The following is a 25,602-nucleotide window of genomic DNA, read 5'->3' on the forward strand; positions in this document are numbered from 1 at the left end:
TCAAGTCACAAATATGACTCAAAACTTACTTTATTCAAAGAACAAGGTTCACAGACAGGAAAATTATGTTTACAAGAAAATCCAGTGGTAAAGAAAAATCTGATAACTATTTAAATTAACTCATCGTCAAGTTTCATATTTTTGGTTAAGGTTCTGAATAATTATATAACCATATCATATAAAAACTTTAACACAGTAGTTTAATATTTCTGTAATAATCAGATGTACCTGCAGAGTCAGCTCTCATGGTAATGGTTGCATATTCAATAGTTTTTTCACAGATTCCTTATATCGAGACATGTTATTTTCTGTTTCACCTTCATTTTTAAGTGCAATTACAGAGTTTCTGTAATCCTTAACCACTTCAGATGCAAGAAGCTCTTCCTTAGTTACATCACTGACATTCTCTGAGGCTTTTATTCGAAGTAGTGTATCCAAGGCATTTTTCTGAGAGCGGCTATTTTCCCAGATATACTCTTCCATGTCTTCCTCAGCCTTCTCGCTCTCCCACATCTCCGTTTTCTAAAAGAAAATATACATAATCTTAAAACTTCTCAAGACTGAAACAAGGCTACAATAATGGGAAGAAACTTATCTCATAAAAATTCACTTTAAAAATTACTGTCGACATGAAAGGTATTTCCCTTCCTCTAAAGTCCAAGGCTTGTAACTCAAGCCTCAGAGTTCAAAAGGTGCCTGTATGCCAAACATGTTCTGTGCAGAAGGAGTTTCTTTCGTCCCACTTATCAAGTTCTTAACGTATCAGACAGATATAAAAGATGAGTCAAAATGGAAAGAAAAGCTTATGGACTATACAGAACGACCAACAAAAAACTTTGTAAAAGTAATAATTTTAAATAACCCTAAACGCTCAACTTCTGGAAGTAGCCACCTAGCTATTATGTCCCTAACATATGACTTCAGTATGTTTACACTGGCTGCAAGACACCAAGTGAGACAGCCCATACGAAGTAACCTATGACGAGAGACGGCAATCCTTCACCATTTGGGAAATGTTTTAATCGTGACTCATACGGAAAAACACCACCAATTAATCCACTTCCTCTTCCTGCAAAACAAATTGCGCCTCAAAAGAATCTCTATGCACAAGATGCTAATTTTTCCCTAATTGCTGTTACAAGATTAGACAGGATCAAAAGTTTAGCACAGTTGAAATGTTCTGTGGTCCCACTGCCTGTAAATACTTGGTTTGTGCAGCTGTGCTTCATAAATTTTGTATTTAAGTATTTCTCTGATTCGGCAGGCCTTCCTCTAGATTCACAGACTGTTATAGGGATATTTCAAATGTTATTACCTACTGGTTTTGTATATTTATATTTTATTGTACTTTTGTAAATATATATGCTTTGTAGCTATGTATTTTTTAATATATTGTAGATTGACTACTTATTTGTGTATTTATAATTATTTAGTACTTTATTGATGTAAACAATACATAGTAGCCCTATATTACTTCAAATATATAAGAATCACAATTTGAATTATTTTTTGTTTATTTGGGGTGGTCATGTTTTTATAGACGAAATCTACAGCAATTCTAAGAAAAACATTTCTCTGGGAGTAAATTCAAAGAAACATTATTATAAAGCATCTACATCATATAAACCCGGTAATCACAGGGCGGCTGGGGTTTGTTTTGTTTTGTTTTGGTGGGGGGCTGTGTTGTTTATTTTTCATTTGTTTATTTTACAGTATTCTGTCCACTAGTCAAACTTGCTGAAGTCAAATAACCTTAGTAAGACCCAAGATTATTTTTTTCCTGTAAAACCCTGTGTGCTTGGGTCTGTCTATGTGAATTAAAAACACTTTAACACTGAACCTAGTAAATGGCATCTCTTGTCTTTTAAATCTCTGAGTCCAAATGTTTAGTCAGAAATAGTGATTAACACTGCTAAAAGGCTCATGTGACTGACATTAAAACCTGGACACAATACAACACAGAAGTAAAAGAAACTCATTCAATTTCTAAAGGGGTGGAAAAAAAAAGGAGATACTGTAACCTGTATTGCTAAAGCAGCAGCAGAACAAGTGGGTATAGTAAAGTATTCCTTGTATGTTTGAAAAATACTGCAATTCAATGTGGAGATTTACATAGTTTTCAATTAATGACATCAGCCTGTTTTACATATCCCTTGTTTATCTGCATAATGGATATCCAAGACTTTTTTTTTACTAAACTCCAAAAGAATTTTAAAGCAAAGCTTCTCTCACAGGGATAGGGTTTCTCAAGAGTAATGGAATACAGGTATTGCTCCTCTCGGCTCTCTAGACCAAACTTATGTTTGAAATTCAAACAAAAGACCACTTTGAGGCTTTTAAACACTTTAAGTTACAGCAGAGACAACAAGAACTAATTACAGTTATTACATTTCTCTCCTCGGGAAAATCCTCCTTCTCTGCACACATTAACATACAGGATTTCAGAGATGCACGCTGATAAAGAGATTAAGATTTCCCTGTCTTTAAAGGAGGCCAAAGAAACTGTTAACTTTTTCTTTCTTGGAATTCTTCCCAGCAGAATGGTGTGTCAAAACAGATTTTAAAATAAAATCTGATTTCTGGAGGAGAGGGAGGCAGGAAGTGATTTGACAGTAGGGGGAGATTTCAAAATCCATTCCTCAGCCCTGCTACAAGAAGCCAGTATCCATTGCTGCAATGTTGGTGGCCATGCCTCAAAATGAAAAATTATCCCAGTGTACACAGGTCCAGACATACATCACAAACAGGAAACTCAACAGAAACCAGATTTTTGCAAACCAACTGTATTGAGTGAAACTTAAAAACCTCTCCAATCAGATTTATTGCAAGAGAAAAAGTGAATCTGGAGTTGTATTTTCATTTGAAAAAGCACCCTTTTTCAGTCAAAGACAATCACCCATGAACTCTGAATAGTGGAAATGTTATGAGTATTGTAGCCTCAGTTTCAAATGCTATGAAGAAAAATAGGGAGACAGAAAAAGAAACTTCAAAAATGAGGTCTTCATCAGAGTTTTGGTAGTTGATTTTTTTTGTTCCTTACAAATGTAAAATACTAGTAAACACTGCAGTAAGTTTTAGAAATGAGAATAAAACTGTGAAAACAGGAATACAAATGTGGCATTGTGTTAACATTCTTCTAGAATCCCCATTTAGTGAATGAGGTTAAAAATAAAGAATGTTTCTTCAATGAATTCACTAAAAATGATTGCTCCATTTTATCACACCTAGGACAGAACCTCACTATTAACCAGCCTGGCTGAAAATGCACTCAGCTGATAATTTCAACTGGTTCTTTTACCAAAACTTTTAATGAGAAATGTCAAAAAAAACCCCCAAAAAACCACGACCCAATCAAACAAAACAAACCAAACAAACACAGAAAAAACTTTTCATATAAAGTCAAAGGACATAAGCCTGTTACTAAAGAAGATGCAAAAAAGTTTGTTTTTTTTTTTACATCTCCTAGTGTAAATATAGAGAATTATTTTTTACTCCTACAAACAGAATAAGGACTTGTTCCGGAAGAAATCTTTTACATGACAGTTTAAGCCAGTCTTTTGGGAGGTTTATAAACCTTCACAGTGCTTAATCTGAAGTACTGACACAGTATAAATACCAAAATAGTATTCTGGCCAGTAAAATTGTTTTTTACATAAAGGCATTAACTAAAAGCTTCAATACATTTTGTACCCTTAAGTACAGAAAAGAAGAAAGCGTTTCATCTTTTTTTAAATTCTTTTTTAAAGTTTAACTTTCATCATTTTGCTGTCACAGGCAGGATTACAATTTTCGGTCCTCTACGGTTTTTTTGGGGGAAGACATTTTAAATAAATCTTTTAAGCGGCACACTGAAATCTTCAAGGCAATTAACATAACTCATGTTACTCAACTTTCTTTTAAATGGATTGAACAGTTAAAAATTGAATGCTGTTTAGCAAAGAGTAAGTATTTTACTGAGATTTTTTCTTGAGGGGAAGGAGAGTCCTTTCAGTTGCAAGTAAAATTTCAAACTCCTTATAGCCTTGAATAAATACACACATTTCTTAGTACTGCCTTGAAATAAAGGATACTCTGTGTGGTACAATAATCCAGGTTTTCAGGTCATAAATGAGAGCTATGCTAGCGTTTTTCAAAGTAGTGGGCACTTTCAAGCCAAAGAGGAGTCGTCAAAACTATTACATACTTATGTCTTTGGACATATTACTCATTTGACCTATTAAGTTAGCAACTTACAAGAAATATCAACATAAATTTGTAAAGAGGTAAAACATATTTCTATCTGATGAGATTGGATAAAAAAAAAATTAACTGCTTGGTGACGCAGAATAGGTTAAAATACATTCTTCTGAATGAGCAGAACATTATTTTCTAGGACACAGCAATGCCACAGGGCAGATAAGACTCCTAGAGTGTCAAGCAAAATCAGGAAAGACTGTGAGGACTAAACACTCCAGTAAGGTACACATGTAAAACAGAAAAACATAGTATCGGATGTAAGAGATGCTGTCATACTTCTGATACTCACAGGTTTAATATCTGTTTCTGTATTTGAGTCCTCAATAGTCACTATCTAGATAACCTCTTTCAAAAATGAGGACAGTACCTAATTTCTCAGGGCTGAAGTGGCTGCATCTATTTTCTGGAAATTCCATGTTTCTGAAAGGGTTATTTAAAAGGTATTTATCTAACTCAGTTTGTTTTCTGAATGCAAATCAGATAAGATTCTAATCTCATCAAGAAAGATCAGTGATATTAAGGGTCCAAATCTTTGATGATTTTCTGTTGATTGTGTTAATATCTATGCCCTATAAGACTTCATTTCTCACCAACATTTAGACTGAAGATCAAACAGTTGCAAAACCTACATTTATGGATGAAAAAGAAACCTTGTTTCTCCAACACCTAGAAACATAGGGCTTTAACACAAGGTATAGCTAAAAGCTTACCACAGTCTGAAATAGTACAAAGACAATTCTTAATTCAACCTTTTGCTTGGACGTTCATCCTTTGTGGTTCCAAGCCAGAGGTACAGAAAGGTTCGAACTTCTTTCACTGCAATTCAAGTTTCCTGTCAGAAAAATTCCTTCCTTTGATTTTAAATGTTTGAATTTAGATCTCCAGCAAAAGCTTATTATACATAACATGTACTGTGCCACTTAGCTTTATCTTTTCTGACTCACATTAATGATGAGGAGTCTTTCAAGTTATTAGATTTTGAGCACCAGTGAGTGCACAATGAAACGTAATACATACTTCAAAACAAAGTATCTATTACAACATTTAGAGACCACCCTTACTTCAGCCTCAATATGTGTTACTTAAACCATACATAATGACATACTGAGAAAGAAGACTATTGTAGGAAGGGCACAATTCTATCACACTTAATTATTCTAAGATCTCAAAGTCAGGAAATTTACACTAAGCATTCTTCAGTTAAACTAAACGGTGCCCAGAGCTCTAAACCTGTCTCTCCCAGGTACATGCTCTAATCACTAAGCTTTCAGTTCAATAAATCTTGAATTTTCTTCTGCCCAGAGAGTTTCAGCAAGACTGAAGAGCGTCTGCCTCAACCTCCCATTTTAACCCTACAACCCACATGTCATAACATGTTGAGTGCTCAGAACATGAAGCTAAATTATAGTTTTGAAACCTAAGTGGTCAGAGGCCTTGCTTACATTTCAAAAGTGGACTGCTTTCCTTTCACATATTTTAGGCTGAATTACAAGGTAAACTCCTAGTATGAAAACAGCAAAATTCTACTGTTACCAAGTTCTCCTGGCACAACCTGAAGTGCTCACTTGAAATGGCTTAAGTTGACTGTAAATGAAAAAAAAGGCAGTGCAATTTAAGTGATAGAGCTATCTAATGGATTTTATGATTATCACCAATTGTTAGATAAAAGTATTCATTCAGCTGCATGTATACACAGACACTCCACCCCACCAGTGCCTTGCAGCTGAATGCTCTACTTGAATGGAAAAGCTATGTGGGATACTTTCCTCAAGTTCTTTCAAGCTGCACAGCTTTGGAGTTCACAGAAAGTTTCAGTTAAGACTCTAGTGTCGCTCCGTCTGTCCATTCTTCAGGTTTTTTCCTTCCTCACCTTTCTGCTTCAATTTCCCTGTCCTTCCACTTCAAGTACTATTAAGTACTATGCAAGCACAATGCAAAGAGATGCACCCAGAAGACCCTTTGCCTATTACTGTACATATTCAGTAGCCACTTTCCACTTATCCCTACTTCTATATTCCTTCTTCCTTACTGTTCTTTTAAGTCTTAAATCTTTTTTATCAGACTCCTGTAACTACAGTACTATGAAAAGCAAGACAGTTCAAAAGTGTGTGCAGCATTGCTTTGTTATTCTTAGTATGCCAGATTGGACCTTTTACTTTAAGAAATACACTGCAGAATACAAAATGCAAAGGTAACTTTTCACTAACCTTTCAAGATCTCAGTTGTGTAAAACAGAATTATATCCTCCACTTTCCATCATGTTGTATTTATGTATGTTGAAAATCACGTGGAATTGGAGCAAGGAAAATTGCTGCACCTTTTCGTAGTCTTGACAGATTTAAAACAACTGTAAGTTATTTCCTCCTCATTATTTTTTCCAGATTCCTCCCCTTTCTAATAATTACAAATGTTTTTCCTTACTGGAAAACTGACTTTCTGCTCCACTTGTTTCTCCTTCTTACTTTCAACTCATAACAGAACTTTACTTTTTAGTGATAAACTATTAACCCCAGCTGAGTGTAAAGAAATGAGTTTATGATGTTTTTAACCACTTGAGGGCAGCAAACTCTTACTCTGTAAAAGCCACTTAACACCATAAAAATACATTCAGGCTTAGAGAGACGTTACAGCATTCAAGTAGTACTATCATTTAAAGGCAGCAGAAATATAACTGATTGATCTCCTGTTTAACAATCTAAATATATCTCCACCCTTTCATTGATTAATCCAATCTACACACAATCCTGCAGGATAATTTGAAAGGAATCACAGAAAATGTCCAATTCTTAGCAATTCAGATATCAACTGAATACATTCTACAAGCCAATAAAACACACATATTTGATTAATAACCTGAAAACTATTAAATAAGAAGCAAAAGATCTCCAAGTATTCTAAAATAAAAAAATAAATAAATATTCTTAAGTTTTAAAATCTGAATGTTTTAAAGAAAATTGAACTCACTGGCCTGCTACCTATCCACATTTACCAAAATTAAGGTGCCAAATGCATCAGTCTGGGATGTTTAGGTATGCTTCTTATGCATCCATAAGTAACAAAGACTACAACTAAGTGGAACTCTGCATTAGATTTAGGCAGCCTCATTAGCCAACCTGTAATTCAAATAAGTTGAACGAAGAACACAATATGTAGACCGCTAATTAATACTGCTCCCACTGTTCAAACTCATCTTACCAAGCAACTACTACCAATCCACCTATATGCTGCCAATATTCTGAATAGCTTGCCATAGTTGTACTGCTTCATTGTATCTCATTTGAATCTGTGATAGGATCAAGAACCAGAGGATGAACTCATGTTTTTCCTCCTCTCTTCCTTCACTTCCTCTATTAAAACAAACAAACAAGATTGTTATTTTCTGGAGAAAAAAAAAAAAAAAAAAAAAAAGAAGTCACTACAGATTCCCTTTCCAAAAAGCAAGGGTAGTATGATGTGCTACAGGAATGCATTCTAGAGTATGGAAGAAAATTGTTACATTTCTTTCTTCAAAAGAAAGGGGGGTTATTTGTTTAAATACAGATCAAATACCAATTGGTTACACTGCACTGTGTTTTGGTAAATTCTAGCATAATCCTGAAAGGTCTTGGGCACCCAGAGCTTTTGCAGAATTTTGCATGGTTAAGTTCATTGATGGCATTTCTGTGTGAACATGAGAAGGCAGGAAAACCAGCAGTTTCAAAAGCAATACTACTTTTAACTACCAATTCGTGGAGGTTATGTATTCCCAAGTAATGAATGTAACTTTTTGCACTTGTGCCACCTCTGTCAGCTTCTTCATCTTAACTCTTCATTCTGACCATCTATCAACAGTCTGACAATTCTTTTCCCCTGTCCCTCCCCATCCCACAGTATGGAAACCCTTGCTTCTTCCTCCAACAGTCACAAAACAACAAAAAAGAACCCTATATTCACTCATTTAGTCCTTCCACAAAACAAACAAACAAACAAAAAACAACAAAAAACCCCCACCCAAACAAAACAAAAAACAACAAAAACAAGCAAACAAAAATCACAACCAACCACTCCTTTCTTTCAATTCCTTCCATTTTTCTTACTTCCCCACAGATTCAAAAACAGAGCTCTTACACATGACTACAAAAAACACCTGAACTTCTCTGAAAGCTTGTTACAGCTGGTTCAATCCTCTCATATATCTTCAAAGCCTTTCACAATTTGGATTGCCTGTCTTCTTGCATCATCCACTGATTGCTAGCTGGTTAGAGGACTCAAAAATGCTAGTCAGTGCATTAACCTATCAAGATGCTTCCCTCACTTTCACTCTGGTACCTCTCAGAAACCAGTCTGACAAATCTGATGTGGATAACCTTTTATTCATATAAATGAAAACAAACTCTCTTCCCCACATCACAATCCAAGAAAGAAATCCATTCTGAACAACATATTCAGAGCCTTGAGTCAAAACTACACCTGCACCAATTGTTGGTAATCCCCCCAACTATTTGCTTTCTATTTTGTCTGCACATACTTGTTGCATATTTAAACCGTAACTCCATTATAACAGGGACTATTGCAAACTAATTCCACCTGAGCCCTCTAGTTGCAACAGCAATAGAATTGGTGAGTTGTGGATGCCCTCAGTTTTTATTGAAGCCGAGACTGGAAAAGCATACAAAAAATTTGTAACACTGTTGACATTTTCTCTTCTGAGCCTCTATACAAATAGACAGACGAGCCAGAACTAAACTCCTCACACCCATTACTTTAAGAATAACTTTCTGTTGGAAATGCATCTCCACACAATGCAGCTTCCTAGCACAGAGTTCACTATATCCCCAACAAAACCACCAAGAACTGTCATGCTTTTAAAAAGCTTTCAGATTCTGAAACTACTTGGATGCTCTAATTCGTAACTGTAATAAAAGAATTATGCATCACTGGCAACTAAAACATAATTACACCTGAAATTACATTTCCTGATGGATATCGGAATACAATTTTTCCTTTTATATATTCACATGCTTTCTAGTTCACAAAATTCAGTAACCCAGTTATCAACATGAATTATAGTGTTATGCCATGTTTAGAGAGATAGGAGGCAAAGTTTTCAGGACTGAGGGCAAAATCTACATGCAGCCAGTTTCCTTTCACTTGGCAAGAATGTAACACTGCCCTCATCTTTTTATTGAATTCCATCATGCATATGCATGGAAACACAGTGTGATACTACACTGTGACATACTTTCTGCTGGGAAAGTCATCAAATATTGTATTTAGTTCTGTAAACAGGACTGATGTTACTGTCTACAAGGATGGCCACTCCCTGTCCATATTCAAGTTTTTACAAACTAAAATTAACCATACGTTGTTTACGGTTTACAAAATGTATCCAAACCACCTTTCAGCAAGTTATTAAAAGGCATTACTGCTGATCATGAAAAACAAAAAAACAATAAACCCAAACCACAAAACATGTTACACAAAAAAACCAAAGTGTCTCAGGAGACCATTAATTTTTCATGGAAATCAAAGACAATTACAAGTGATTGACAAACTCATCAAATATTAACATGGAAGTTGAAAGGTAATAAAAGGGCAAGAGACTTTTGCATATTCAATACATACTGAACACTCACATAGCAATATCGTATAGCCCTCTCTTCCATCACTAAGTAATGCTGGAGCAAAGGACAGATGTGCTGTTTGTCTGGAATTAATAACATGAGCGTTGTGTACTTCTCTTGTCATTGCTTAATACAGGAAACCGATCTGTCATTAATTTAAGATTTGTACTGCAATGTAATACTGTTGGAGAGAATAATATCCATGTGTACAAAGCACTTGAAATCTAAAGTAAATGTATCTTTTAAGACGTTAGTATAAGCTGAGTTTAATTTGATGCGCTCTACAATTACAAAATTTATTGTTCAAGGTAACTTCCAGTGAAAGAGAAATATGGCTCATCCTCCTATTACATTTTTTATACCATCACTGCAATGATCGAAATCAAGAACACTGACATACATAAAAATGCTAAATATGGAGATTTAATTTGAATACTATAAAACAATTGAAGTGTGAATTTTGGTACTGAATCAACTACAACTTCTAAAACAGAGCACTCTGTGGAAATATACTGGTGATGAAGGCTTTCACTGTCTGCCTCAAACAATATGACTAATAACATTTTAAAAAATGTTAAGTTATCCAAAACATAACTATGGGTTTTCAACAATTTCATTTCAGTCAGCTAACTTGTTTTCTGTACAAAATGCCTGTGAAATTGTTAATGGTAATACTTACAACCAACATGATTAATCACAAAAATAGAGGAGACAAGTCTGAGGAACTCAATGTAAAGGCACTATCTGTGGTCTAAAGATATCTTATTTAGAGGACTACTTAAGAATTGTAATAAATTATCAATAAATTGGAATAGTATCTTTAATACCTTTACATTGGATATTTCACGTGTATAATTGTTTAACAAAAATGAACTACTAGGTAAATTTCCAAATACACTATTTCCTGAATGATTATAGAAAAGTTTACATTACTCTTGCTTTGGTAGAAATATTTATCTAAAGAATTACAACAATTGTATATAATTTTCTGGACACTAACTGATGCAATGAAATCCTAAAACTAACAGAAGTTGGGGAGGATGTCCTTTTTCTGAACAAAAGGGAGCTCAGAAAAGCAGTCTAGGTTCTCACTCCTTCCAGCTTGAGGCAAGATTTGTGAGGGAGCATTTAAGAAGCAGAATACTTCCAAATTACAACCATGGGTTACTGCAGCCCAGGAACCACCCAAAGAAAGATAGATTCTAAGTAACAGATAAGAGTTTGGCATGAGGCAAAATGCAGATCCTGTGCTTTATTTCAGTTTCCATAGCTTTAAAACCAGTAACACACCCCTCTGCTTTTTTTTGGAATGGACTTGTTTTCATTTTTAAACACAGCTACTGTTAAGAATGCATAGATAACAGGTGATAATCACAGAGCACACCACTCCTCTGGATTCACTCAATTCATATTTGAATATTGTGCATAGGCAGCCCAGCATGCCAAACCACAGGTATATTTAGGAATCCTGAGAATTAAGGTGTTTTCTGCTAGGCTCAGGGTCACTTTTAGGCTTGCTGTTGTGAGAAAAAGTATTGGGAAAGAATCTCTTACTAAGATCATAAACTAGAAAACTTCTGAAAAGCAGCAAACTATGTATACAAACAACCAGAATAGCATTTGTGCAGTTAAAGAAATGCACTCTAAGTTGACTGGGGAATTAACATTCAAATATAAGCAACTTCTCTTGCTTGAATTTGAGGTGAGGTGGAAAAGGAAAAGAATTTAAGATAATTTACTTTAAGCTGTGCACGCCATGGAGCTTTTTAGAAGTTACGAGAGAGCACGTTAAAAAGCGCGAGTTATTCACAATCGCTTACCCAAGATTCATGGTACAGAACTGTGAGAAGGTGTATGCCATAATCATAGTTCTGTCTTCTTAGCGGACACCTGAAAATTCATACACAAAGACAGTATTTTTGAAATCAATCAAGCCACTGTAATATACTTTTGAACCAAATTTAATTAAACTTACCATAAAAGTGTCTAATTTGTAATGCAGGGAATCTTACGGAAATGTGTATATTATTCACATGCATTTCTCAACTACACATAATCAAGAATAACATCATGAAGGCATTGAGTATTAAGAAGATGGAAGAATGGGCATCGGCAAGTCAGTAAGAAAATGCGCGAAATGCAAGAATTTACAGATCTTCGGGTAACATTAAGAACTCCTTTGCCCTCTGTGCCGCAGTGGAACCCAGCATACTCAAAACCTGATTTATTTTTCCCGTCCCCAGACCTGAAGGAAGGAGGATGAGTGGTGAAAACCGCCATGAAATATAGTTCAGAACAGGAGATTTAAGAAATTATGTAAGAAGACAAGTTTAAGTCAATATAGCCGTAAGTCAAAACAGGATCACCAGAGGTAATCTGTTGGTATAAAACACATTTCTGCAAAACCAGTGTATTTCTTAAAACTGGTCATCAAAAACTTCTACTGAAAATTTGATGACATTAAGCTCTCCCTCATGCTGATCAACCATAACTTCCTGTGTGTTTCTCACTCACTTCCTGCAGGCTGCTTCACCCTCCATTTTTGATGTAGAACAAATTGAATCTTGCAAGACTACATCTGAGATGCTCAAAAAACACTCATTTGAATGAATATGGACTATGACTATTCTAGCAAATAAACTTTAAAAGGGAATCAAGCTTTTGAACTCTTACTTCTGTCATAGTGAAAGAGCCTCAGCCTGGAAAATCCTGTATTACAAGAAATGAATTCTGCTCAGAGCTTGGGCCTTTGAATTTACTAAAAATGAAGTGAAAATATCAACAGGCACATTAAGAGTTTCTTCTGGAACACAGCATGAGACATTCACAGATGCTCTACAGGGTAAGCTCCTTTCAGCTATCATAATGTTTTAGCCACAATATAAGTCTTGCAAGGGAAATGAAACTGTTGATAGCACAAGTGATCCCAGTAAACTACCAGATTTCCAAGTCTAGTTGAAAAAGATAGGCACAATTTTATCCATTTTGTATTTATTTTATGTAAATTAAAACAGTATTCATACTAAAGGACAGGAAATTTAAGATGGGAAAAAGATTTCTAATAAAAACATGCAAAGACTATCAATACTGTTTTTCCTACCACTGAGAGCAGCTGTGAATTAAAGTGTATTGTGAATTTAGGAAGATGTATGTATTCTCTTAAAGGCTTCAAAATTCAACACAGAAAACAAGTTTTTCCAATGCAGCCTTCTGAATATAACTGTAAATAACTAAAGTGAATTGTTTATAGCTAGAATATCAAAATACCGAGAAACATCTGGTCATTGATACAATTCTTCTTGCTTGACACTCTTCAGATCATTGTTAAAACTACACAGAGCCCATGGGTTCTGTTGGGAAGCATGACAGCTACTTAAAACAACAACTGAGACTTCTAAACACAGAGCTTCAATATCTAACAATATTTAACACATTGCTATAGGCATTTTTTTCCTTCTTGTAACTGTACCTGTCCGTTGTAATTGTGAGCGTATCTGTATCCTTACAGTACCGCTCTCCTACAAGTTTAATGAGCTTCTTCTTTGCATGGTCATCCAAATTCAGGTTAGAAAGTTTAACCTTCAAGCACAAGAGAAAACATCTTTTATTAGCTTTTTTATTTTATTAGTATTATTATGCAACCTGAAAATATTTTGAGATAGTTAGGCACATCTTTTAACCCTATGGGAGACCCATGCCAGAACAGTCTGCTCCTGAAGGGCTGCACCCCGTGGAAAGGACCCATGCTGGAGCAGTTCGTGAAGAACTGCAGTTTGTGGGAAGGACTCACATTGGACAAGTTTGTGGAGAAATGTCTCCTGTAGCAGGGACCCCACACTGGAGCAGGGGAAGGTGTGAGGAGGAAGGAGCAACACAGACAATGTGATGAACTGACCACAACCCCCATTCCCTGTCCCCCTGCACTACTTAGCAGGAGGAGGTAGAGAAATCAGGAGTGAAGTTGAGCCTGGGAGGAAGGGAGGGCTGAAGGGAAGGAGTTTCAAGATTTAGTTTTTATTTTTCAATATCCTACTTTGATTTGATTGGTAAATAATTAATTTCCCCAAGTCAAGTCTGTTTTGCCCATGACAGTAATTGGTAGGAGAGCTCTCCTTGTCTTTATCTCAATCCACAAGCCTTCCATCATATTTTTTCTCTTTCTGTCCCGCTCAGCAGGGAAGTAGCAGAGCGTGGTAGGCCCCTGGCATCCAGACAGGGTCAGTCCACCATATCTTACAACATATCATACTTGCACATGTTTTGAAAAGACACAGGCTGTTTACCAAAAATACTTACTCTTAAAGTCACCACCCTTGCTTTGGGATTACGAATAGATGTTCCTGAAGAAACATAATCTACTGTCTCAATTTCAACAGGAAAATGCTGTTCACATTTCTCATCACTGTCCAAAGCACTTGGCCATTCGGTGCAGAAATCTGTATAATAAAGAGAAAACATTCCAAGTAATAACTGTTGGGCTTTTTGTTGTTGTTTTTTGTTGGTGGTGGTGTTTTGTTTGTTTTCAATTTATTGCAATATATCTTTTTTAAAGTAGTACTTATAGAAACCATACTCACTTAAATAATGTCAGGGTCTCTGCCAGACTTGCTCCAGCATTTCAATGTGTTTCTTTGTACTGGGTTCCCCAAAACGGGACATGGTATTCCAGATGCAGTCTCATGTGACAAACAGACCCAAATAATGGTTTGGGGATCTTTAAAGATCATCTAGTTCAACACCCCTGCCATGGGAAGGGGCATCTTTCACCAGATCAGGTTGCTCAAAGCCCCATCCAGCCTGGCTTTAAGCAATTCCAATGATGGACAATCCACAGCTTCTCTGGGCAACCAGTTCTAGTGCCTAATCACTCTTATGGTGAAAAATTTCTTCCTTAAATCTACCCTCTTTCAGCTTACAGCTGTTCCTTGTCTTGTCTTGTCTAGAGGCCTTGGTAAAAAGTCTCTGCCAGTCTTTCTTGTAAGCAGCCTTTATATATTGAAAGACCACAATAAGGTCCCCCCAGAGCCTTCTCTTCTCCAGGCTGAATAATCCCAACTTTCTCAGCCTTTCTTCATAGGAGAGGTGTTCCAGTCCTCTCATCATTTTTGTGGCCCTCCTCTAACAGGTCCATGTCTTTCTTGTACTGGGGATCCCCGAACTGGGCACAATACTAAATGGAAGGGAAACAATTTCCTCAATGTGCTGGCTACACCCCTGTTAATACAGCCCAGTATGCAGTTAGCCTTCCTTGCCACAAGGGCACACTGCTGACCTATGTTCAACTTTCAAACACCCACCAGGCCCCACATGGCCTTTCTGCAAAGGTCTGCCCCCCACCCACAACTGTACTGTTTCACAGGTTACTCCATCCCAGATGCAGGACTTTGTAGTTGCCTTTAACTTCATGAGGGTCCTTGCAGCTGAATTTTTCCTTCCTGTTCGCATCACTCTGAATGGCAGCCCTACTCCCAGTGTATCACTTGTTCCCTCCAATTCATTACTACCTGGAGACCTACTGAGGTTGTGCATTATTCAGGTTGTTATAAAGTGCCTTTTCATGTGCTTGGAAGTGGCTTCCAGGAAGGTTTGCATCACAGTCTTTCAGGGAATGTGGTGAGGCTGACTGACCTGCAGCTCCCTGCATCTTCTTTCTTGCCCTCTTGAAGATGGTCAGGTAAAACCCTCCTTTTCCTCCTGGGTAGTCTTTACCTGCTTCCACTTTCTGTGTAATTCCTTTTTGCATCTCAGGTCACTCAGGTGTTCCCTGCACAATCATGCTGTCCTGCCATATATGCTCAACTTTCTGCACATTGGAATGGACCATTATTGCTCTTTTAAGGAGGTTGAACTTAAACATCCACCAGCTCTACTAGGCCATTTTTCTCCCTAGGAGAGTCCCTTGTGAGATCTGCCAACAAGATTCCTGAATAAACCAAAAATCACTTTCCTCACATCCACACTATAGTTCCACTGTCTGCCTTGCTCACTTCTCTCAGGATTTTAAACACCACAGTTCCATGATCACTGTTACCAAGGATGTCCCTAATTTTCACATACTTAGCCAGTTGTTCTTTGTTTCTCAACAATAAATCAGAGCATGTCTCCTAGTCAACTCATCAATTGTCTGCATTGAGAAATTACCTTCAATACACTACTTGCCTTCCTTACTTCTCTCAAGATCTTAAACTCCATGATTTTGTTTTTGCAACCAAGGCTGTCACCAACCCTGATACTCCCAACCAGCTCCTCCATCCTTCCAAGTAGCACGTGCAACACAGCACCTTCCCCTAGATAGTATGTTCAGTATCTGCTTTAAAAAATTATCTGGAACACATTCCAGAAATCTTGACTGATTCCATCCCATCCTATTACCCTTCCAGTAGATGGTGGGATGGCTGCAGCTCCTCATGAAAACCAAAGCTTGCAGTTATGAGGCTTTTTTCAGCCGTTCATCCACTTCCTCTTCTCAGCCAGGCAGTCTGTGACAGATTCCCACCAAGACATCCTTTTCAGCTTCTCTCCTGATCTTGACTCTGAACTTCTTAAGCAGCTTGCTAGGCATCTCATTGCAAAGCTCTGTATCAGAGCCACTCTTTTGAGTACAGGTCAGTTCATCCTCCACATCATCCCTGCCTGTACCTCAAACATACAAGCTTTTGCTCTGCATTTCTGTGACTCCTCAGAGTTCTAATTCTTCCTGTTTCCTGTGCTGCATGCATTTGTATACATGCAACTCAAGACTGGCCTCTTATAAGTAAAAAGTGACAAGCCATAGGATGACAGGAAACAGCCACAGGTTGCTCCAGGGAAAGTTTAGATTGAATATTAGGAAAAATTTCTTCACCAAAAGGGTTATCCAGGATTGGAACAGGCTGCTCAGAGAAGTTGTGGAGTCACCATCCCTGGAGGTGTTTAAAACACATGTAGATGTGGAACTCAGGGACATGGCTTAGTGGTGGACTTGGCAGGGTTACGTTAACGGTTGCACTTGATGACCTTAAGGGTCTTTTTCAACCTAAATGATTTTATTATTCTATTTCCTCCCTGTCCGCTCATGCCTCCACTTCTCTTTGGACTAACCTACTCCCTAGGTTCTCCTTCTTGGCTTGCTGGCTGGCAGAGATGTTCTTGGTCTTCATTAGATCTTGTATCTCCCCAGCAGACCTTCCTGTCACAGAGTGTTTCATTTATTAATAACATTCCATTCAATGGAATGGTTACTGATTAAAGCCTAGTTTAAACACAGATAATCTTTTGAGAACTGAGTTGCATTCATCATTCATCTTCTTTAAAACACTAAAATACAAATTTTCCAGTACAAGCAGGGCCTAATGAAAAGGTAAAATTAAAGTCTTATTTGTGTGCTGAAAAGCTCCTAAGACATATCTGCCTATCACCTGTATGACCCAATGCAGCAACAAGAAAGCATAAAATACTAGTCAAAGCCAGACAAATAACCCGCTTCAGTGGTAGACCATGCCTCATCTTCTACTTCATCACACACAGCTACAACAAAGCCAAAAAAGCCCTCTTACCTTTAAGAGCTGCACAGTGTTTCTTAATTGCAGGAGGAGTAAGATGCAAAAAATTTGGAATCTGAAACAGACATATTAAAAGTTACCAAAATAATAGCACTTTGTCTGTTCGTAAATATGGGACATTACTGAAATCTGATTATAATTTTAACATGTGTTAAGGCAGTACAATACGCATGATAAAATCTTCAGATAAGAAGACTCTTCTCAAGTCTGATTTAGCAAAAGACTTAAGTTAAGCCCCATTACAAAACTCACAGGTATGATGATCTTAAAAAAGTCTCCTGGTTTGGTTCATTTGCTACTTACATTTGTATTTATCACCATTTAATTTAGAAATTAAATAGAACAGTACCCTATTTAGTAACAGAAAACAGTACCCAATACAAATATTCTAATCATAGAATCATAGAATGCTAGGGATTGGAAGGGACCTCAAAAGATCATCTAGTCCAATCCCCCTGCCAGAGCAGGAACACCTAGATGAGGCTACATAAGAACGTGTCCAGGCAGGTTTTGAATGTCTCCAGAGTAGGAGACTCCACAACCTCCCTGGGCAGCCTGTTCCAGTCCTTACTGAGAAGAAGTTTCTTCTCAAGTTTAAGAGGAACCTCTTATGTTCCAGCTTAAACCCATTACCCCTTGTCCTACCATTGTTTGTCACCGAGAAGAGCCTGGCTCCATCCTCATGACACTCACCCTTTGTATATTTGTAAACATTAATAAGGTCACCCCTCAGTCTCCTCTTCTCCAAACTAAAGAGACCCAGCTCCCTCCATCTTTCCTCACAAGGGAGGTGCTCCACTCCCTTAATCATCTTGGTTGCTCTATGCTGGACTCTCTCCCTGTCCTTCTTGAAATGAGGAGCCCAGAACAGGACACAATATTCCAGGTGTGGTCTCACCAGGGCAGAGTAAAGAGGAAGGAGAACCTCTCTCGACCTACTAACCACCCCCCTTCTAATACACCCCAGGATGCCATTGGCCCTCTTGGCCACAAGGGCACAGTCCTGGCTCATGGTCATCCTGCTGTCCACCAGGATCCCCAGGTCCCTTTCCCCTACACTGCTGTCTAATTCCGCAACTTATACTGGAACCTGGGGTTGTTCCTGCCCAGATGCAATACTCTACATTTGCCCTTGTTATATTTCATTAAATTTTTCCCTGCCCAACTCTCCAGCCTGTCCAGGTCACGCTGGATGGCAGCACAGCCTTCTGGCGTGTCAGCCACTCCTCCCAGCTTAGTGTCATCAGCAAACTTGCTGATAGTACACTCTAGTCCCTCATCCAAGTCATTGATTAATGTATTGAACAGTACTGGCCCCAGCACCGACCCTTGAGGCACTCCACTAGATACAGGCCTCCAACCAGACTTTGCCCCATTGACCATGACCCTCTGGCTTCTTTCCTTCAGCCAGTTTGCAGTCCACCTCACTACCTGATCGTCCAGACCACACTTCCTCAGTTTAGCTATGAGAATGCTGTGGGAGACTGTGTCAAATGCTTTACTGAAGTCAAGGTAGACCACATCCACCACTCTGCCATCATCCATCCACCTTGTTACATTCTCATAAAAGGCTATGAGGTTGGTCAAGCACCACTTCCCCTTGGTGAAGCCATGATGACTGCCCCTAATGACCCTCTTATCCTTGATATGCCTTGAGATGGCACCAAGGAGAAGTCGTTCCATTACTTTCCCAGGGATGGAGGTGAGGCTGACTGGTCTATAGTTACCCGGGTCTTCCTTCTTGCCCTTTTTGAAGACTGGGGTGACGTTAGCTTTCCTCCAATCCTCAGGCACCTCTCCCGTCTCCCAGGATCTGGCAAAGATGATGGAGAGTGGTCCAGCAATGACATCAGCCAGCTCCCTCAGTACCCATGGGTGCATCCCATCTGGGCCCATGGATTTGTGGATGTCCAGATTGCCTAATTATTCCTTAAACCAGTTCTCATCAACCAAGGCAAATTCTTGCACCATCCTGACCTCCTCTGGGGCCTCAGGGGTGCAGGGCTCCTCAGGACAGCCTCCGGCAGAGTAGACAGAAACATTGATCTTAGTGACCAATAATTTTAGAAGTTACACACAACAATGGCACGTATCTTACCTTCATAAGTTCTAAGTTGCCTTCTTTTGGTGGAGGTACTCCTCTCTTCACTGGGTAACCCATTCGAACTGGGAGAGGCACAGATGCAGGTTTAAACACAGCTGCTGTTGGATAAACACTGGTCCAGTCCTGATCAACAGCCATCTTCTCAGTTCTGGGAGGTAGATGCTAATAAATCAAAAATTATAAAAGTTTGATGGCAGATGTGCTGTTTTGTGAGACAAAGCACGAGCAACACATGCAAAAAGTTATTTCAGGAATAAATTCCCACAGCTAGAAATTTAAAGACACCTTTACATCAAAAGTTAGTGCTCTTTTGTAAAACGAATTTTTAAAAGATAGCCTCTCAACGCTTGGGTATCAGGGCCTTTCTCAATCTTAAATTGCATTTTATTTCGTAAGGTGCCTAAGCATTTGGTGGGGTCAAGAAAATGAGTTTTAAATTCTGGAATTCTGAAAGCCTGAACAAGTTCATATTAAAAGAAACAGATATTAGTAACTCTGAAACTACTTGCTATAGAAATTCCAGTGTAGGAACAATGCATTACTATATTGCAGAAATAGCTTATATCCTTCAATTACTGACCAAGGTTTCAGTCAAACACTCTTAAAGAAAGTACGAAGTCACTGTTTCTTTCCCCAAAACTTTAATTAAGAAAGGTAAAAGACAAATGGACATAGGCAGTCAGCTGGATTGACTGCTTTGGTGTATCATTAAATCTGCCCTTGGAAGGTAAAAAAAAAATACCTGCCAAGTCTACTTTTACTATTTGCCTTTAAAAATTATAACACATAATACAATAGTTTTGAAATTTATGTGTGCAATAAATAAGAATATTTGCAGTGATTAAGTGTTCAGATATCAGTTTTCAAATCTTCTGTGCAAGAAAAAAATCACTTATTCACAATATCAGTTTTTTTAATCACACCAGAAAGCAACCACTATGAATCCTGTAGACTCATACTGAAAACAGCATTAAAATGTCTAGTTTTATATTAAATGCAACTTTAAGTTACTTTTAAGAACGGTGGTACATGGTGTCAATACAAGCTAACTGTTAGCTTACCCCTGTTAATGTTTTTGCCTTTATGAGAACACAGAGTGAAAACAGGCAGGAGATGAAACAAACTAGGCGATGATTCTGGAATAGACACAACAGATTGTTTCGCTAGGCTTTGACTACAGATGGGGTTCCTGTACAAACTGTTATAGTATACAGCTTAGAAAACGTTTTCAAATACCTCTGAGTTAATTGCAAAAAGTTTTAGTACTTACCTGTCTTACGAACTGTGGTGTCCTGCCTCTTCTCCTTGTTGAAGCTGAAAGAAAAAGAAACATTTTTCAATACAAACTATGTCATTATGCAGAAAAAAGTGCAGCATAATCCTGTATGCCTTTTTTTTTTTTTCTTCTACAAAGACAATATATACTAATATTTCCCAGTCTTACATGGAAGAAGGGGAAGATCAGATACTCATACTGCAGATTGCTCATTTATTTTTTGAAACTTTGGAAAAAAAATGGCTTGGAAGCCATTTCATCCAGGTCTATCCTAGAAACACATTAACAATATTTCAGTGATTACATGCCTAAATCCATTTTGCTAGCACCATTTATTCCAGCTTGATGCAGGAGCAAAGAGGTATAAGTGCACTTGTTGTCTTCCTAACTGTGCTTCCTTTTCTCTTTACTACACAGCTCTTTAGTCACAAATCGTTCTCCACCAGCAGTACAGGACAGCTAAACCTAACAGTTCATTATTACCAAAAGGAGAATCCCATATCTCCATCCCTTCCTTCTGACAGAACATCTTCACACCCTCTTCTGTGCCTCTCTCAGGCTCATTTAACCTCTGTATAAACTGTCCGCACATCAAACATTTTCTTCTTGGGATGGGGACCAAATGGATGGGTTTGTTTTCTGCCATTTTACCATGTTGATGTGGTTGATTGGGCAATCTCAGAGAAGATGTAACAGAAATTGAAAGAGTTTACTCCCTTTTAGCAGGCCTGAGCCACCGACTCAATTTTTCAAACAACTGACTTCAGCTGGAGCTGTGCTGAGGGACTCATAGCGATACATGAAGATACCAAATACAACTACATTTTTGATCTTAACAGAGATTTTCACTTCTTGTCTTCATTTCCTCCCACTTCCAACTGTAATTTAATTGTTTTCAACTGTCCCGCCCCTCAACACCAGCAAAACAATGTGGTCTTTATAGCAGCCAGATAAATGAAAGTGAATCTCATGAAATGTTCTGTTTGGGCTTGGGGCTTTTTTTGTTTGTCCATTTGCTTTTTAATTGTTACCACATTACCATACAGTATATATTTAGCAGAAAGCACCGAATGGGATTTAGGGGCGGATGTTTGGGCTCTTTTTGCCTCATTAATCGGTCTTACAACCCTACCCTACATAAGACTTAGAAAAATTTGTGAATTTCACATTCTTTTATTAAGGAAAAGTATTTCATAGATCCAATTCTGTTCCTCTTGCTATATAAAAATTTAAACCGAAGAATACACATAGCGCTCTGCAACATCTAATACACAGCATTCTTCTATCACTTGACCTGCCATTTTTGTGGTGCTTTCACAGACACACTTCATTCATACCCATCTTATTATCTGTTACAAACATCTACAATTTCAGGTCAGGACACCTTCTATTCCTGCAGTGCCATGGGCCCCAACATCAGACATCACTTGGAGGCCCTTTCAGAATCCCAGCCTGCCCCTGAATCTGCAGATGACAAATGTCCACCTGGCCTTTGGGAAAAGGTTGGTACAGCCCTGACCCAACAGTTTCCTTTTGCACTCAGAACACGCACAACAGCTCAGCCTGAGGCCTGGCATGACACCAAACGTTTGATATCAGTGCACATGCCTTAGCAAAAGATTAAATTCTCATTTGGTATACCAAAAACCAAGGAAAGTACTACAGGCCCAAAATCCTGTACTGGAGAGAATTCAGAGGGGGGCAATGAACTGGTGAGGGGCCTGGAGCACAAGTCTGATGAGGAGCAGCTGAGGGAAATGAGGCTCTTTAGCCTGGAGAAAAGGAGGCTGAGGGGAGACCTTATCACTGTCTGCAACTACCTGAAAGGAGCTTGTAAATTTCTTCAAGGAAAGAGTTGTCAAGCATTGGACCAGGCTGCCCCGGAAAGTGGTGGAGTCACCATCCCTGGAGGCGTTTAAAAGGCATTTAGATGAGGTTCTTAGGGACATGGTTTAGTGCCAGTTAGGTGATGGTTGGACTCAATGATCCGGAGGGTCTCTTCCAACTGAAATAATTCTATGATTCTATGAAAATCTGTCTAGCAAACACCAATTTGCTCACTTTTTTCTTCAGACTATTCACACTAATTATGCTGCCAAAACCTGTACCCTACATCGTAAATATAGGGTTTCTTAACCAAAAGCTCTCCAACAAACATTCGCAAAACAAAACACCTTTCCAGAGAGGGCTGCAGCCGGGAAGGAAGGAACGCCACGGGCCTGAGCTCTCCACCCGCTCTCAGGACCCAGTCAGCCCAGAGCTCCTCGTCCCCGAACGGCCGCAACGCGGACCGGGCCGCTCTCACCTTCCCTCTGCTGCCCGTCCCTGTTGCTCACCGCCGGCACGGAGGAGTAAGCCGCGGCCCCGAAAAGAGGCGCCGCCACGGCCCTCCCGCAGGAGCGGGAGAGCACGGCCCAGTGGCCCGCACCGCCCAGCACCGCCCCGCCGACCAGCGCCATCTTGGGAACCTGCCCACACGCAGCCTCACCGCCCAAGTCCCTCCCGGCAGGACGGAAGCCGGCTCGGGCCAAACCAGTTGTAAAGGCAAATCGTAGCAGTTCCCCATCCTCAAGGAGGATGGCGAGCGGTGAGGGGAGGTGCGGAGCCGACTGGGGCACACGGGACGGGACGGGACGGGACGGGACGGGACGGGACGGGACGGGACGGGACGGGACCAGACCCGTGGCCCTGACCGGAGGAGTTGGATGGGGATTTGTGCTGGTGTTCTCTTCCTTAAGTCACTTTCTTCCTCTCATAAGGAAATAAAACTTCTCAGTACCTGTGTGCACTGTGTATCGCCAAAACAGGGACCCCTGTAAGGGAAGCTCCGTGGATTTCTTCAGCAAAACGCTAGTGGGTTCATGTCATATGGAAACAAAACAATCCTGCTATCTTGTGTGTAAATCTGGAGTAGATAGCGCTGCTTTTCTTAAATCTAGCTTTTTACTGAAGAGAAGCTGCCAAATTAATGTATACTGAGATTAAGTTATAAAAGATATACCCGTCATTAACCAATTGACATAAATGCTTTCTGACCACCTGCAAAATGGGGGAATATTTTTCAAGTTTTAGAGGGAGACAGAAGGTCAAGTAACATGTTGTTTAGAAGCAGAGTGCTTAGTTTATATTTAACTAATAATTAATGGATGCATTGTAAGTAAGAAACTAAACAATTATAACTAACACCATCAATTATTTCTTAGCATTGATGTATGTCAAAATTTTCAAAAATTGTAACGCATATGTAATAATTATGCCAATATAAGAAATGCAAGAGCATCCAGTCTTCGGAGCACTTGTGGAGGATGATCCCCAGTGTTCCCCAGCACTGATAAAATAAAGAATGCCACTTAACAGTATAATTGACTCTGCTGTTAAGTTTATTTCTCAGTTTCTTTACTGCTTCTCAGAATCTGTTAGGTGCAGACCAGCTAGGTGTTTTTGTAGCAAGACACTTGTGTCCCTGGCCACAGTCACAGTTCCTGGCTTTAATCTATTTGTATCAAATTGCAACATAACCGTACCATAGTCTACCTTTTCATTTTTAGTACAGCATCTCACAATGACTTAATCCACTTTAACATACTTGTTGGTCAGAATGTGCTCTTACAAATGATGGATATTGCTTAATTCCTAATGCTAATTGCAATATATCCCTTTCAGTTAAAGACTTTCCATAAGACTTCTGTCAATTTTACAAATTTTGAATTATGGAACATCCATCTCATTGTTAACAGCAGGTGGAAAAAAAGGACAAAAAAAATGTGCTGAAATTCTTAATAGCAGTGTCTGATAATCGTTCCAAATTAAGATTAACTAATTGAATTCTATACATCTTGGTATTCTCAATAAGCTAATTCTGAAACTAAAACGTTCAGAGATCAAAGTGAGGTAGGCATCTAAGTAAGGATTTGGACTTGAGTGCCCAAAGAGGTTGAATCTATCCTGAAATACAAAATTGAATGTTACTGGTAGTAAGATACCCAGACACACATCTGGAGAGAGAGAATATATATTCTTCATGCTATATACATGGGATATATAAAAGTGCACTGAATATCATGTTCAGAAATATCCCTTATAAATAATAACTGCTTTTCTATTTAAAAATGTTATTGCATCTTGGTTTTCAGAATATTTGTCAGGCACACCCTATTGCTTTCACAGTGATGTGTCATTTTCAAGGTTGAAAGAAACACCCTGTGTTTACACACACCTATGCTCATATCTATACCACATGACAGAGACCTTGTGAATCAGTTTATGCACTTGAAGATGAAATGGAGAATGGCAGTAATATGTAAAGTTTGATAAATCTCAATGCTTAATGTATTTAGTGAATTTCACAAACACTAAGAAATTATTTAGACAGCCTTACTGACTTTAGAAAGTTCTGATGTATATTCTCACTAGAATGTTCTTACTTAAAAGACACTCTGAATTCTATCTCATTTTCCACATGGCGGTAACATAAGAAGAGATCTTTTGTTGTCGAAAGCATGTAGTGCCAGTAACAGAACAAGATCCAGCTGCAGGTGTTATGTGTTAGCTGGGAGTTCCTGTTTCATGACTTCAGCATGGGTCACTTGCATGTGTTGGGTTACAGAATCAGAAGTCATTAGTTTGTTTTGAAATCCTCTTCAAATTTTTCATGCTTTTATCAAAAATATTCCAGTTACAATTACTGTTTAAACATCTGCTTTCAGTAGAATGGTGCATGTTCAATACACTTCTGCTCCTGTTAGATTTTACTCAAGAAAGTGAACATCCAGTTGTCTACTTCAGAAGGATTTTTTACAGAAACATTTATGAGGTGTTCTAATTGCTAGAATGAACAGCTCT

At 38.5% G+C, this 25,602-nt stretch overlaps 1 protein-coding gene across 1 annotated transcript; it reads right to left on the reverse strand.

Annotated features, from left to right (window-relative positions):
- Nucleotides 1-12: 12 nt before the first annotated feature.
- Nucleotides 13-23,249, reverse strand: MRPS35 (mitochondrial ribosomal protein S35). The gene is made up of 8 exons (XM_082057721.1): nucleotides 23,066-23,249; nucleotides 20,755-20,798; nucleotides 19,479-19,646; nucleotides 17,375-17,435; nucleotides 14,136-14,275; nucleotides 13,309-13,418; nucleotides 11,660-11,729; nucleotides 13-522 (listed from the first exon to the last, which is right to left on the reverse strand). Exons 1-8 carry the CDS (start codon nucleotides 23,217-23,219, stop codon nucleotides 244-246), a joined length of 1,026 nt encoding a protein of 341 aa, XP_081913847.1. The 5' UTR covers nucleotides 23,220-23,249; the 3' UTR covers nucleotides 13-243.
- Nucleotides 23,250-25,602: the final 2,353 nt, after the last annotated feature.

Source organism: Streptopelia decaocto (assembly GCF_964273445.1).
Source record: "Streptopelia decaocto genome assembly, chromosome: 1".
NCBI lineage: Eukaryota > Metazoa > Chordata > Aves > Columbiformes > Columbidae > Streptopelia > Streptopelia decaocto.